General features: G+C 56.8%; 1 protein-coding gene across 1 annotated transcript in view; it reads right to left on the bottom strand.

The window, feature by feature from the left end:
• Nucleotides 1-4,107: 4,107 nt before the first annotated feature.
• The window catches only part of SREBF2 (sterol regulatory element binding transcription factor 2), a 28,613-nt gene continuing 19,983 nt past the window's right edge, over nucleotides 4,108-12,737 (bottom strand). The window contains exons 13-19 of the mRNA XM_005860661.2: nucleotides 12,511-12,628; nucleotides 11,596-11,705; nucleotides 8,584-8,716; nucleotides 7,851-8,019; nucleotides 6,594-6,779; nucleotides 5,111-5,222; nucleotides 4,108-4,439 (exon numbers count right to left, since the gene is read on the bottom strand). Coding sequence (XP_005860723.1) covers nucleotides 4,219-4,439; nucleotides 5,111-5,222; nucleotides 6,594-6,779; nucleotides 7,851-8,019; nucleotides 8,584-8,716; nucleotides 11,596-11,705; nucleotides 12,511-12,628 — 1,049 coding nt within the window. The 3' untranslated portion in view covers nucleotides 4,108-4,218. The remainder of the gene's footprint in view (nucleotides 4,440-5,110; nucleotides 5,223-6,593; nucleotides 6,780-7,850; nucleotides 8,020-8,583; nucleotides 8,717-11,595; nucleotides 11,706-12,510; nucleotides 12,629-12,737) is intronic.

Raw genomic sequence — 12,737 nt, 5'->3', positions numbered from 1 at the left:
GGCCACCCCCGGCGCGTGGAGAAGCTGCCCAAGGCCTTCCGCCCGCAGCCCCCTGGCCTCTACAGTTGCGCGGTTCGTGGACACCTGAGCACCAACAGCAAAGCAGAGGTCACCGTATGAAGACGGGGCTGCTGGTTCTTCGAAGCATTCCCTCTACCAAGGATCCGCCATCAGCCTGGTCGGGGGGTGGGAGGAAGGGGTCACGGGGGCTAGGGGCGCCCTCCACCTAAGTCTAGCCCTTCCGCCTGCCCAGGCTGGACTGGGGGCCCTGGAGCCTGTGCGGCTAAGAAAGGGCCTGTCCAGGGGGTCCTAGGGCGCGAGTTCCGCATGTAAATAAACCCTTTTCTGTGGTTCCCATCCCTGAGAATAAAGGAGCCCCAGCTTGGCTCTGAGAGGGGCTGATGGCAGGTACTGGTCACTGACTGCACAGACGGCAGTGCGGGCAGAGGGCACAGCATATGCAAGAGCAGAGGACTGTTCCCCAGAGCTATGGGGGAGGGGGGTTCTAGGAGCCGGGAGAAGTGGCTGGAGGGGGTGGTAAGGGCTGAATGTCCACACCAGTGGACCCAGGGGAGAGTCAGTCATCTTGAGGCTCCCGCACAGGTGAGGGCTGGAGGGTCCATGCCCCTGACTGAAGGTGAGCACCCCCTCCAGCGACCACCCACTCTACAGCTTGAGTTGGCCGAGCCAGGCTGATCTTCATTGACATTGTCTGGCGTTGGGCCGGCCCCTGGCTTGCAGGCCACTTGGTCAGCTTGGCCCAGAGCCACCCCCCTAATGGGTGTGGGCAGTGGGCCCGGTGGACAGCTGGTGCTCAGGGTGGCAGAGCCTCCGCCCAGTAGCTGCTCTGGAAGGAAAGGGGATGGTGATGCTGGACCCTGAGCCCTGGCAGTGCCCCCACAGGGGTGCTCACACCACACATGCTTGGCACTGCCAGCTCTCCCCTTTCCTGCCAGGCAGGCTCCAGGCACCTGGCTGTGGCCCAGGGCAGTGCCAGCAGCCTGTGCGCATCGACTTTCTGTGACAGGTACTATTGGGGAGGCTGAGGGTTGGGCCGTGCCCCTTGTGTGACCTCAACAAAGCCACCCAGTTGGGCCTTTGCCCTCTGTGTACCCTAGGCATGGGATACTGTTTTAATAAAAATGGCCCCCGTTTGTTGCCGTTTCTTTCATTTAGGTCTCAGAGAAGCTCCGTGGGTGTATGGCTTTACAATAAGGAAAACAGGTTTTGAGACCTAAGTAGCTTGCCAAGGTCCCCCAGCTGACTTGTTTCTGGCTCCTCCATATTCTCTGCCACTGTGACCCGATGGTGGCATGGCAGGCGGTGGGCAGTCGGAGGAGGGGAGGCTATGAGCACGTGTGTTGGTAGAGAGGGGCCCCAGGGTGCAGGCAGTCTCAGACCTTCCTCCCACTGGCTGGGCTGCCCTGAGGCGCCAAACCCAGCAGCTCTTCACCTGCAGGCTGGTCCACCTCAGTCTAAAGGCTGTTGAGGAAACCAAGGCCCAGAAGCCCCAAGAGCAGAGCCTGGAGCCCATGTCCTGCTTGCTGTGAGGGCCCCGATGGTTTGTGGGGGAGACAGCTTCACACCCTCAACCCAGAGTGGGGATGGGGTGCTCCAGGGCCTCTCCTGAGCTGTGTGGAGCCAGGGGAGGTGGGTGGGTACTGAGTCACGTAGCCAGCCCAGAACCACAAAAAAGGATCAGGTTCCTGGGCGCATCGGCCACCCACAATCACCCACCTGGGGACAGGCCCTGGCTGTGCTGTGCTGGGGGAGATGGCTTCTACCTCTCTGCTCCTTCAAGGTCCCAAGGACCCTGGACCTCCATCCCAGGGGCCAGGGTGTGGCCATGGGCATGACCACCAGTGGGAATGCTGCTTTGAGAACTGTGGGCAAGGACCAGCTGCAGTTGGGCCCCTCCTCCCCTTGGGACAGTGTGGCCTGCTGTGACTGCTTCAGAGAAGACAGTGGCTGAGAGAGCTGAGGGGCCTGGGCCCATTTCTCAGCCAGGCTGGGTGACCATGAACTTTAGGCCACAGCACTCCATCTCCAATGGGCTCAGCTCTCCTGCCCCCACCACTCCTTGTGGTCTGGCCCCTCATCAGCCTCACAAGGCACCTATAAACCAGCTAACAAACCTATGGGGACTGTAGCCAAAGGCAGGGATGTCATCCATTCTGCAGGCATGCAAGTGGAGGCTGAGGCCACCCAAGGTGACCCAGCTGGGAATTAGAGGAGCTGGACTTGGATGTGACTTGTGGGCCCGTGAGTCTCCTCAGTCTCACTGCCCCTAGGGAGGATGGGAAACTGAGGGGTAGCCACCCAGTAAGGGAGAGATGTGAGAGGGGTGAACACAGGGCCTAGCACCCCAAATCCCCAAGAACTGCTGCTGTCAGCCAACCAGCCAGCTCTGTCCTGGATGCAATGAGCAGGCCCTGTCCCAGCCGTGGAGTGCGTGCCAGGCAGCCGGTGTGGAAGGAGGGCCGGGTGCATGGGTGGGGGAAGGAAGCTCTCAGCACAAAGGGAGGGGCGTCCTCAGTTCCTGGCCCACTGGAGGCCAAGCCATGCAGCCAGCTGGCTAGTCACCACAGCGGTCACACTACAGACCCTCACACACCTCACACTGGGTGGTACCAATCGGTGTTTATTGAATAACCTGCATCCAGGACATGGTGAATGATTCCACATCAAGGCTGCCATCGGTGTATCCCCCTTTCAGTGAAAAACCACGCCCTCCCACCCCTAAACAATGAGAAAAGGCACAGTATATACACGTGACACAAGGGCCATACATGACAGTGGGAGGGGAGGGGGGAAAGAGAAAGGAAGTGGGCAAGGTCCAGGCTGACCCGTACTTATGTCAGGGTGGCCCCCGCTGTGTGCATGCGCCAACCTGTGCCGGGCCCCTGTCCTCTCTCTGCCCCAACCAACCTGAGGGGATGGGAAGCACAGGGAGGGAGGCAGGACAGCTTCTCTCAGCGTCCCAGCAGGCTCTGGGGTGCCAAGCAGTCCTCAGGCCCCGGAGAAACCACCTCAGAGAAGGCACCAAGCCAGGGATCCAGAAAAGTGGGACCACTTTTCCTCCCAGGACCCCCATCAAGGCAGGGGCCTCATTCCTGGTGCCCATCCCAAAAAGGGGCTTGTCATTGAGGGCTGGTCCCTACCACTCTGGCTTATTTTCAGGTGAGGAATTAGGGATAAAAACAGACCATGGAAGTAGGAGTTGGGTGGGAGGGAGCTGAGAACCCACGCTGAAGACCTGTCCCCAGTCCCAGTGGTGGCTTCATCTCTCCCAGTCCCTGGGCCTACCCTGAGCTTGGGCTGAAATCCCAGGGGGTGGGGGAATGGGAAGGAACAGGACAATTAAATAAGATACCATTTATTTTTTAAAAAATTAAAAAATAATGCCGACATTATTTCATCCATCCCCAGGCTTGCCCCCTGCCTCCCTACCGCCTCCCCAGGGCTGGGCTCCCCTCCTCCCTGGCTGTCCTGTGTAATAAAGAGAAAACAATGAACTGGCTTTGTCAGGCACAGGGGAGGGAACGCAGACCCAGGGAGAGAAATAAAGATGCCACAGCAACTTAGTCCTGAATCACGGCAAACCCAAGCACACTGATATAAAAACATTCGTATAAAAAAGGGGAGAGTGCGTGCTGGGCACCGTGCCAAGGGTGAAGTGCTCTGGTGCCCAGACACCCGTGTCCCCCAGAGGGAAAGCCTGATAAAAACAAGGAAGCAGGGAGGGGGAGAGACGGAGAAAGAATCCTGGGAGGGCTGCAGACCGGCTGGGCCGCCTGGAGCTCCTCCTGCTGCTTTCAAGTCAGGGTCCCCCCACTTCCTGCCGTCCTTCCACTCAGGGCCACTGGGCCCTGGACCATCAGCATCTACCCACATCAGCTATACGGGGCTTTGCTTAGGGGTCCACTGGCCTGAGGTGGTCCCACAGCCTTGGCAGGTGACACCTCAGAAGACAAGGCTCATCCCCCGGCCCCCAAAGGGAGGAGGGAGAGAGAGACTGAGATAGAGGAGGGAGAGGGAGAGAGAGAGAGAGAAAGAGAGAGAGGAGGGAGAGAGGAGGGAGAGATTGAGAGAGGAGAGAGAGAAAGAGGAGGGAGAGACTGAGAGAGAGAGAGAGAGGAAGGAGAGACTGAGAGATAGAGGAGAGAGAGGGAGACTGAGAGACAGAGGCAGTGGGCCAAGGTGGGCAGGGCCCAGTGGTCAGGAGGCGGCGATGGCGGTGCCACCCCCCAGCTTGACAATCATCTGCTGGCAGTCGTTGGAGGAGCGCCGGTCACCCACCTTCTCCAGGGTGCGGGCGGCCTCAGCCAGCAGCACTGCCCGCTGGCCCGGGGAGGAGAGGAAGGAGAGGGGAAGGTGGCGGCAGGCCAGCAGGATGGCAGTGGCTCGCTCTCGCTGGCCGGGCCAGGCGTCCACCTCTCCTGTGAAAACGAGGGACAGATGTTGGAGCTGCTCGCTGAGAGCCCACTAAGATGCAGGTGCCTGATGCGGACTCATTTCCTCATCCTCACACCGCCTAGGTCAGGGGTGGGCAAACTTTTTGACTCGAGGGCCACAATGGGTTCTTAAACTGGACCGGAGGGCCGGAACAAAAGCATGGATGGAGTGTTTGTGTGAACTAATATAAATTCAAAGTAAACATCATTACATAAAAGGGTACGGTCTTTTTTTTTTTTAGTTTTATTCATTTCAAACGGGCCGGATCCGGCCCGCGGGCCGTAGTTTGCCCACGGCTGGCCTAGGTCCTAGTTTACAGGCGAGATGAGATGAACTTGGCCGGCATCACTCGGCTATTATCATTGGCACCGAGAAGGAGCCGTGAATCTGGCTCCAGGGCCCATGCTGCCACTCCGGCTCCTGCACTGGGACATCCCAGCCCCCCTCCCCACTCCTGAGGCTGGACCCACAGCCACCGGACCCCCACGTGCCTTCAGAAACCCTCCCAGGCAACCCCACCAAGTCAGGCTTTGGGCTCCTCTCCTCTGCACACCACCCCTGAGGACACTGCTGAGGTCAGTGCTGAGCGGGCGCCTCCCTGCTCAGGCAGGGCCCACACCAGGCCTCCCGGCTGGGGCTGGGGCGCTGGACTCACCGTGCTTCGTGCCCTGCGCAGTGCGTCGCCGCAGGCTGTGCTCCAGCAGCTGGTGGGTGCGGGTGGGGCTGGCTCCTGCCATCAGACGCACGGTGGCCTCATGCAGGAACACCTAGGGAGGCAGGGACAGTGAAGCCTCGGTCCTCTCTAGTCTGTGCCCCAGTAGGTACAGGTGCCTTTCCCTGCAGCGTGTCATCTGCCACCTGATGACACCCTGTCTCTCCACACCACCTTGCCCTGCTCACCCCTTGAGAGCAACCTCTGTTGTCCTCACTCTGACCCAATACAAGCCAGAGACCTGGAGGAGTGGCAGGAACAAGGGACATAGCACAGGCCAGCGGGCGAGGGCAAGAGCGAGACGAGGGAGAGAGAGGCAAAGGCTACCAGTGACCAAGGCAGCCTCTGGGCTTGGAAGACAAATAACTGGGTGAAGCCTGAAATCCGTGGAGGCTGCCTCCAGCTTGAAAATAGGACAGGTGAGGCAGGGACAGGAGGGGTCTAGGGGTACAGCTGGGCTGGAACCAGGAAGGTCCAGGGTCCTGTTTCGCATCCAGAAGGTTCCCAGGTGGAAGTCTGCAACTCTTCTATAAATATGAGTCATGAGCTGGGGGTACAGGACCAGGCCTAGGTCTCTAATTTCTTAAACTCTTTTGTGTCTCACTATCTCAGTGTGTGTGGGGATCCCGGGTGCCGCCCAGAGGCAGTGGGGAGCCACGGAAGGGTCCCAGCGTGGCTGGGGCAGGATGGCAATGGTGCTGTAAGGGGGGCCTCAGGCCAGCTGTGCCCTGAGCAGGCCAGAGGGCCGCCGAACCTTGGGGCACACTTACTGTTTCCAGAAGGTAGCTCTCTGATGATTGCGTTTGCCTGCTGTGTGTCCTGGCTCGCTGCACGGTGGCCACAGTGTAACTTTGTGAGGCCCCTCAGCACCCTTGGGTGAGGGTGGCCTCACTCAGAGCCCATCCCCTCACTAATACTCTGGCCTCCTCACCTGAACTTTTTGAAAATAATCCAGGCAAAACTACACAGATGGCATTACTCTAATCAGCAGTACAAGTAAAACATTCAAGGGAATGATGTGAGTCCAGGAAGCACAGGCCTATAACCCAGAGCCATCGCGAGCGGATGCTACGCGGAGTTTTAGGCAGCAGAACCCAAGCGCCCAGTGGCTCAGAAGAAGGGGTAACTGCAGTTCTGAGGAGATTGTCACTGTCGCCAGCTGTGAGGACCACAAAGAGGCCCTCATGTCTTTCCCACTCCAGATGGGGCCGGGAGCCCTGCCCCTGAGCCTGTCTGTGGCCTGTGTGGCCTGCTCACCACACTCCAGGGCCAGGCACACAGCAGGTGCTCAACCCTCGGCACCCAAGCCAGTGTTTGACAGGCAGCGGGGTGACCCCCAAGGACCAACTCCTTGACCCCATGCTGGTGCTGTGCTGGGCCCTGGGGGCCCCAATCTGCCCTCCTCCACCAGGTAGCTGGGTCTCACCTTGCGGTAGGCTGGGCAGAAACTGTGTGCCAGCCTGCGCAGGCTGCCCAGGTCCCGCTGGAAGCCAGCCAGCTCAGCACCAGACGCGTGGTAGGTCTCACCCAGGGCCTGGCTGGCTCCTGCCTGCTTCTGCCAGAGTGCTGTCCGCAGCGACAGGAGCAGGTCAGAGATCAGCAGCTGGACCACCTGTGGGGTGGGTCACAGGGGAGGAGACGGGTGACGGGTCTATTGCTGGATGGACTCACCCAGCACTTACCAGTCCTTCCCAGTCCTTCCCAGCCCAACCCCCGGCAGCTCCAGGAGAAGGCCACCCTCAAACAAAACCTGGCACCTCTAAGGGGTCAGCTCAGGGAGGACCTATGGGCGGCGCAGTCACCTGGGACTGATTCTGAGAGCTGTGAGGCTGGATGGGGTCTCCCTCTTCGGGGCCCCATTCTCCCACCCAGAAACATAGCCCCAAGGGTGCTGGCAGCCTCTCTCCTTCCCCAAACTCAGCAGAGACTGGTTCTCTCCTGAAGACCAGCAGATGAAAGGCACAAATGAGGTGTGGCCCCCCACAGGCCTTTGGTCTGGGGCCCATTCTGCACAATGCCTGTCCCGTAGGGCTGGCATCTGTCCTGGGTTCACCCAATGTCCTGGACCACTGGCAACCCCTAGCCAGAAGTGTCAGCCTGCTTGCCGCGGACCAAACTCCAACGAAGGGCTCAGAGTCTGACCCTCCAGGACATACCTCGTCCCTCCCTCTCTGGAGTGAAACCATGCTCCTCCCACAACGCTGCATGTCCAGCTGTGTTCACGCCTCCCTCCCCACTCCCGCCATGGCCCTGCGGGGATGGCCCTGTCCTCGAACAAGGCCAGGTGGGAAGTCTCTCGAGGGCTGGACAGGCCTCTGTGATGCACTGTGGAAACATTGCATGGGTACCACCAGAACATGCAATGCAACTACAATGCACCACAGCTGCCCGTGAGGAGGATGCGGCCAGTGCGCTCAGCGTGCTGTGTGCAAGTGAGGGGTGGGGGCCACTCCAAAGCTGGCCTGCAGGGACGTGGGGGCTGTGCAAGCTGCCTGGAGCAAATGCAGAGTCCTGGCCAGAAGGAAAGGTACAGGTGGAGCATGCCTGCCCCCAGGACTAAGCAGGGAGCCCACCTGGGCCAACAAGCTGTTTTGGGGCAGGACACTGCTTGCCTAGCCTCTGGCTCTCGACCAGCTGCACCACAGTGGGGCACCTCCAGAGGAGCCAGTAAGCCCCCACTCACGTGATTGAGGGTGGGGTCGCAGGTGGCCCCACTGACATTGAGGCTGCTCCACAGGTGACCGCTGGCCCTTTCACAGTGGCAGAGGGCACTCTGCTGCACGTCTGCCTTCCCAGGGAGCGAGGCGTGCATGGCTCTGCAGGTGTGGAGGACGGCCTTCACCAGGGGGCTCCTGGGTGGTGAGAGGAAGGAGGGAGCGTGAGGGGGAGCCTGAACAGGTGACCACCGCACCCCAAACTGCCATGACATGTAGGTCTGTTGACTCAAATGCTGCCACAGAGATTCCAGGGCCCCAGCTCCAGATCTGGAGCGCCAGCTGAGCGAGGGTGGCTGCCCACCTACAGCACCTCCTTCCAGCACTCCCCTTCTAGTGAGGGAGCCGGACAATAAACATGGGAAATAAACTCGGTAAGCACAATGGAGGGTGCCTAAAGGGCCATGAAGGAAGGCCGCGCAGAGGGAGCAGAGGGCATGGATGAAGAGCGGTCAAGGACGGCCTCTCTGGGAAGGTGATATTTGAGCAGAGACCTGAGTGAACTGGGGGAGCAAGCTGAGTGGCTTTCTAGGGAGAAGGTTCCAGATAGAGAAGCAGCCTCGTCCTCTCTCTCACTAGCTCTCCATCTGTCATTTGGTCCCCAGACTGCCTGACCCTTCACCCTGATGGCAACCCAGACCTACTCCCTCCCGCTAACCCAGACAAGCGAGCCTGGAGAAGTGGTCACAGAGGCTTACTCACTCGGTCACTTCCAGGGCCTTGGGGACACGCTCTACTTCGGTAAAATGAGCACGGACAGCCGTGTCGTCTCCCTGGAGCCAGCCGATGGCCATAGTGATGGCAGAAGTCCACCAACGACAGACGACGTCTGGACCTGAGGGAGGATGGTACCAAACGTCCCTCCATCACCCACAGAGACCTGTGAATCTCAGCTTGCTGGAGGCACCTCATCCCCACGTGGCATGTGCCATTCTTTCTTTCTTTCTTTTTTTAAGTACAGACTCTTTTTATCCATATATTAAATACCAATCTGGGCAACAGCAAAATAAGTAGCCTACAGACTCAAAAAATATTTTTTATACAACCAAGACATTATTAATACACGAATGAAACAAATGAAAAGCTAGTCATCATATCCTTAGAAGCTAGACCTTGATTTTAAAAACTTTTCATTGTTTCCTGTTTTCTCTGTTCATGACTTTATCGTAATTTTCTTTCTTTCTTTTGGTCTATGGTAAATTAAAATTTACAATCAGATTTACCAAGCCTGTCAAGTCTAAGAAATTTCAGCTGCCCCCCACCCACACCATATACACATCACAGAAATTTATCATTGTGGTTCAAAATAACTGAATAGTCTAAAGTTTCTTTATTCCAAAAAAAAAATAAATTATATAGCTTTTTTGGAACGCAGCACCTGCCCAGGTGTCGCTGCCGACTGCCGGCCATGCTGGGGACTTGCAGGCCCCTGTGCCATTCTTTTTGTTGTTGTTAATTTTCACCCAAGGATATTTTCCCCATTGAATTTTAGAGAGTAGAAGGGAGAAAGAGAGAAACATCGATGCAAGAGAGACACATCAATTGGTTGCCTCCCACTCGTGCCCTGACTGGGGCTGGGGAATCGAACCTGCAACCCAGATACCTGCCCTTGACCAGGAATTGAACCTGAAACCCCTTGGTGCTCCGCTGACCTCTAGCCACTGAGCGACACCAGCCAGGGCTGGCACATGCCATCTTTACTTTCCGGTGATGGGCCAGGGGCCTCTGTTGCACTCTCACATTTCTTTTTTTTAAAATGTTTTTATTGATTTTAGAGAGAGAGGGAGGGAGATGGAGAGAGAGGGATAGAAACATTGATCAACTACTTCCTGCACACCCCTACTGGGACTCGAGCCCACAACCCAGGCATGGGATGACGCTCAGCCAACTGAGCCACACCAGTCAGGGCTGCCCTTACATATTCTGGTGCAAGCATCACCAGCACCTTTTGGCAATATGTATCAAGAGTCTTAAAAATGTTCACTCCTATTAACCTGATAATCCCATTTGGGCAATTTATCACAAAGAAATTGAGAAAAAAAGTTTAACAAAGACGTAGCGTTATTTGTAAATAAAGAGCTGGAAACACCTGAATGGCCAGCCATGACAAATGGTGTTTCCAAAGTACCTGTAGGAACAGGATCATGTTAGAAACTTAAAAAAAAAATCCTATATAATAAAAGCCTAATATGCAAATCGACTGAACGGTGGAATGACCGGTCAGCGGGGGGCGGGGCCAGAGAGTGGATGGCGCCAAGTCAGCCAAGGCAGGTGCCAGTGGGCAGAGGGAGGGGACGGTGATAGGGGTGCGGCGACGATGACGGCAGAGGGGCAATGGGGGGCAGGGCCACAGCTGCCCCCTGGTAATCAATGCACTCCCACAGGGATGTCCGAGGGGAGCAGGCCTAAGCCGTCAGTCGGACATCCCCCGAGGACTCTTGGACTGCGAGAGGGTGCACCGGGCTGAGGGACCCTGCCCCCCCCGCCAGTGCACAAATTTTCGTGCACCGGGCCTCTAGTATATATATTTTTATTAATTTCAGAGAGGAAAGGAGAGGGAGAGAGAGATAGAAACATCAATGATAAGAGAAAATTGTTGATTGGTTGCCTGCACATCCCCCCCTACTGGGGATCAAGCCCCCAACCCGGGCATGTACTCTGACTGGGAATCGAACTGTGACCTCCTGGTTCATAGGTCAATGCTCAACCACTGAGCAACACTGGCTGGGCACATGTTAGAACAGCAGTTCTCAACCTATGGGTCGCGACCCCTTTGGCGGTCGAACGACCCTTTCACAGGGGTCGCCTAAGACCATCCTGCATATCAGATATTTACGATTCATAACAGTAGCAAAATTACAGTTATGAAGTAGCAACAAAAATAATTTTGATTGGGGGTCACAACATGAGGAACTGTATTTAAAGGGCCAGAGGTTGAGAACCACTGAGTTAGAACCTTTTAAGTCGTTTCCTCTGAGGCTTAGTTTTCTCAAATGCAAATTTATGATACCAGTGATTTCAAGATGCCAGTGGAATAGACATGTAAAATAAAAGGCCTAAGAGCGTGTTCTAAACTCTGAAATAAAGACAGGCCATGAGGTCAGCAGTTGCCATAGGGCAGCCAGTTTTCTGCGATCCTTCCTTCCCTAGGGAGAGTGACTACAAGGGAGCATGACACCCCCTTCCTTCCAGCAGCCTCAGAAGCCCAGGAGGTGGCAGCTGATGTGCCATCATCCTGCTGGCATTTTAGAGACAGAAACAAAGAATGTCCTGGTGCCAACTCAGTCAGCGATTGCCCTGTGTCACCCAAGGCCATGGGGAGCTGGAGCAGTACAGAAAGGTCTCTTCATCAGAGAGTGTCAGACCCAAGGCAGCCTGGGGTGAGGTGGGCGACTAGGTGTCTGAAAGGTGAGTCCCCACCAGCCTCTGGGCCCTGGACCACTTGCTGCCTGTCCTGTTCTGGGTGTTTGGGAAGGTGGCTGACCTGCCCTGCCAGCCAGGACCCAGGGAAGATATTCACATGCCACTTCTAGGAGAATCATTATTTTCTGACCCCAGAATGCTGCCAGTAGGGGTAACTGTGGGGAGGGCTTTGGGGGAGCTGTAGATACAAACCTCAGATCCAAAAGATTCGAGGGTGTACTCACAACTACCTGGGGAGGCTGGGATGGTTAAGCAACCCGGGCCCGGGAAGCCACCCTGCAAGATGCTTACCAAGGGCGGACTTGAGCACGGAGCTGCAGGAGAAGGGCGGGGTCACGATCCCCACAGAGTCCACAAAAGAATTAAGCAATTTCAGGTACTCGAGGGCACTGGAGAACTCACTAGAATGAAAAGAAAGAGTCCCATGTCCATCAGAATGAACACAAGGACCACACTAGTAGCCTGGCTGGTCAGTCCTCCAGCTCTGAGACCCAATGGCCGTTTCCGGCCCCTTCTCCTCCATGCCAGGCACAGCCTGAGCTCCGCGCCTACGCCACTCGCACTCTCCACAGGCCTTCCTTCTTCTCATGTTACTGACACCGGCTTCCCTCTGCCTGCCAGGTGGGCCGGGCTTTCTCTTTCCTTCCTGGCCCCCAAACCCGACTCCTCCCCTCAAGGCCCAATTCAAATGGCACCACCTCCCAGAACTTTTCTGATCTCTGGGGCAGAAATGCCCTCCCCTTCCCACTCAGGGGCATTTCAGTCAGGACCTGGGCCTTCCTTGTACGAGAATGATCTACCCCGCGAAGAAAAGACGGTGCTTATGAACTATGAAAGCATTAAGAACTTTCAGTAAAGGTCTGGGTCCCCAAGATGTCGGCCAGAGGTGGCTGCCTCTGCAGAGCTCTCCGCATTCCATTCCTCTCCCCTAACCGGGCAGCCCTCCCCACCCGAAGGAAACCACATCCCCAACCTGCTCTGAGAACTGACTCCGCCGCTGAGGGATGGGGAAAATAAAGGGGAAAGTGACACACTCAGCCTGGGAGCGAAGGGCAGCGGCCAAGTTGGAGGAATACATACAAAGGAGGAATTCCATTTCCTACAGGCCTGACGTGAGGGCCTGTTTGCTCCAGGAGCTCGGGCCTCACAGCTGCCCTGGAGCTTCCCGGACAGACAGCCACGGCAGGGCCGTCGTGCGGACATTACCAGCTCTCTTCTTCCTGGTCTCCGGCCTTTGTCTTGGCCTGAGGCTTCACCAAGGACTCCACCGCTCGCTCCAGCAGGTTCTTGCAGAAGGCCTGGTGGACCTGGGCAACGGGGTCGGCTGAAGAAAAGGAAGCCCAGGAGAAGGGTTAAATGGATTTTTATCCATGAGCCCATTTTGTCTTTACATAGAAAACAGGGTGGGGAGAGGAACTCAAGATATAGCTATC

The sequence above is a fragment of the Myotis brandtii genome, unplaced genomic scaffold (genome assembly GCF_000412655.1).
Source record: "Myotis brandtii unplaced genomic scaffold, ASM41265v1 scaffold138, whole genome shotgun sequence".
In the NCBI taxonomy this organism is placed as follows: Eukaryota; Metazoa; Chordata; class Mammalia; order Chiroptera; family Vespertilionidae; genus Myotis; species Myotis brandtii.
This window is presented reverse-complemented; position numbering and strand designations above follow the sequence as displayed.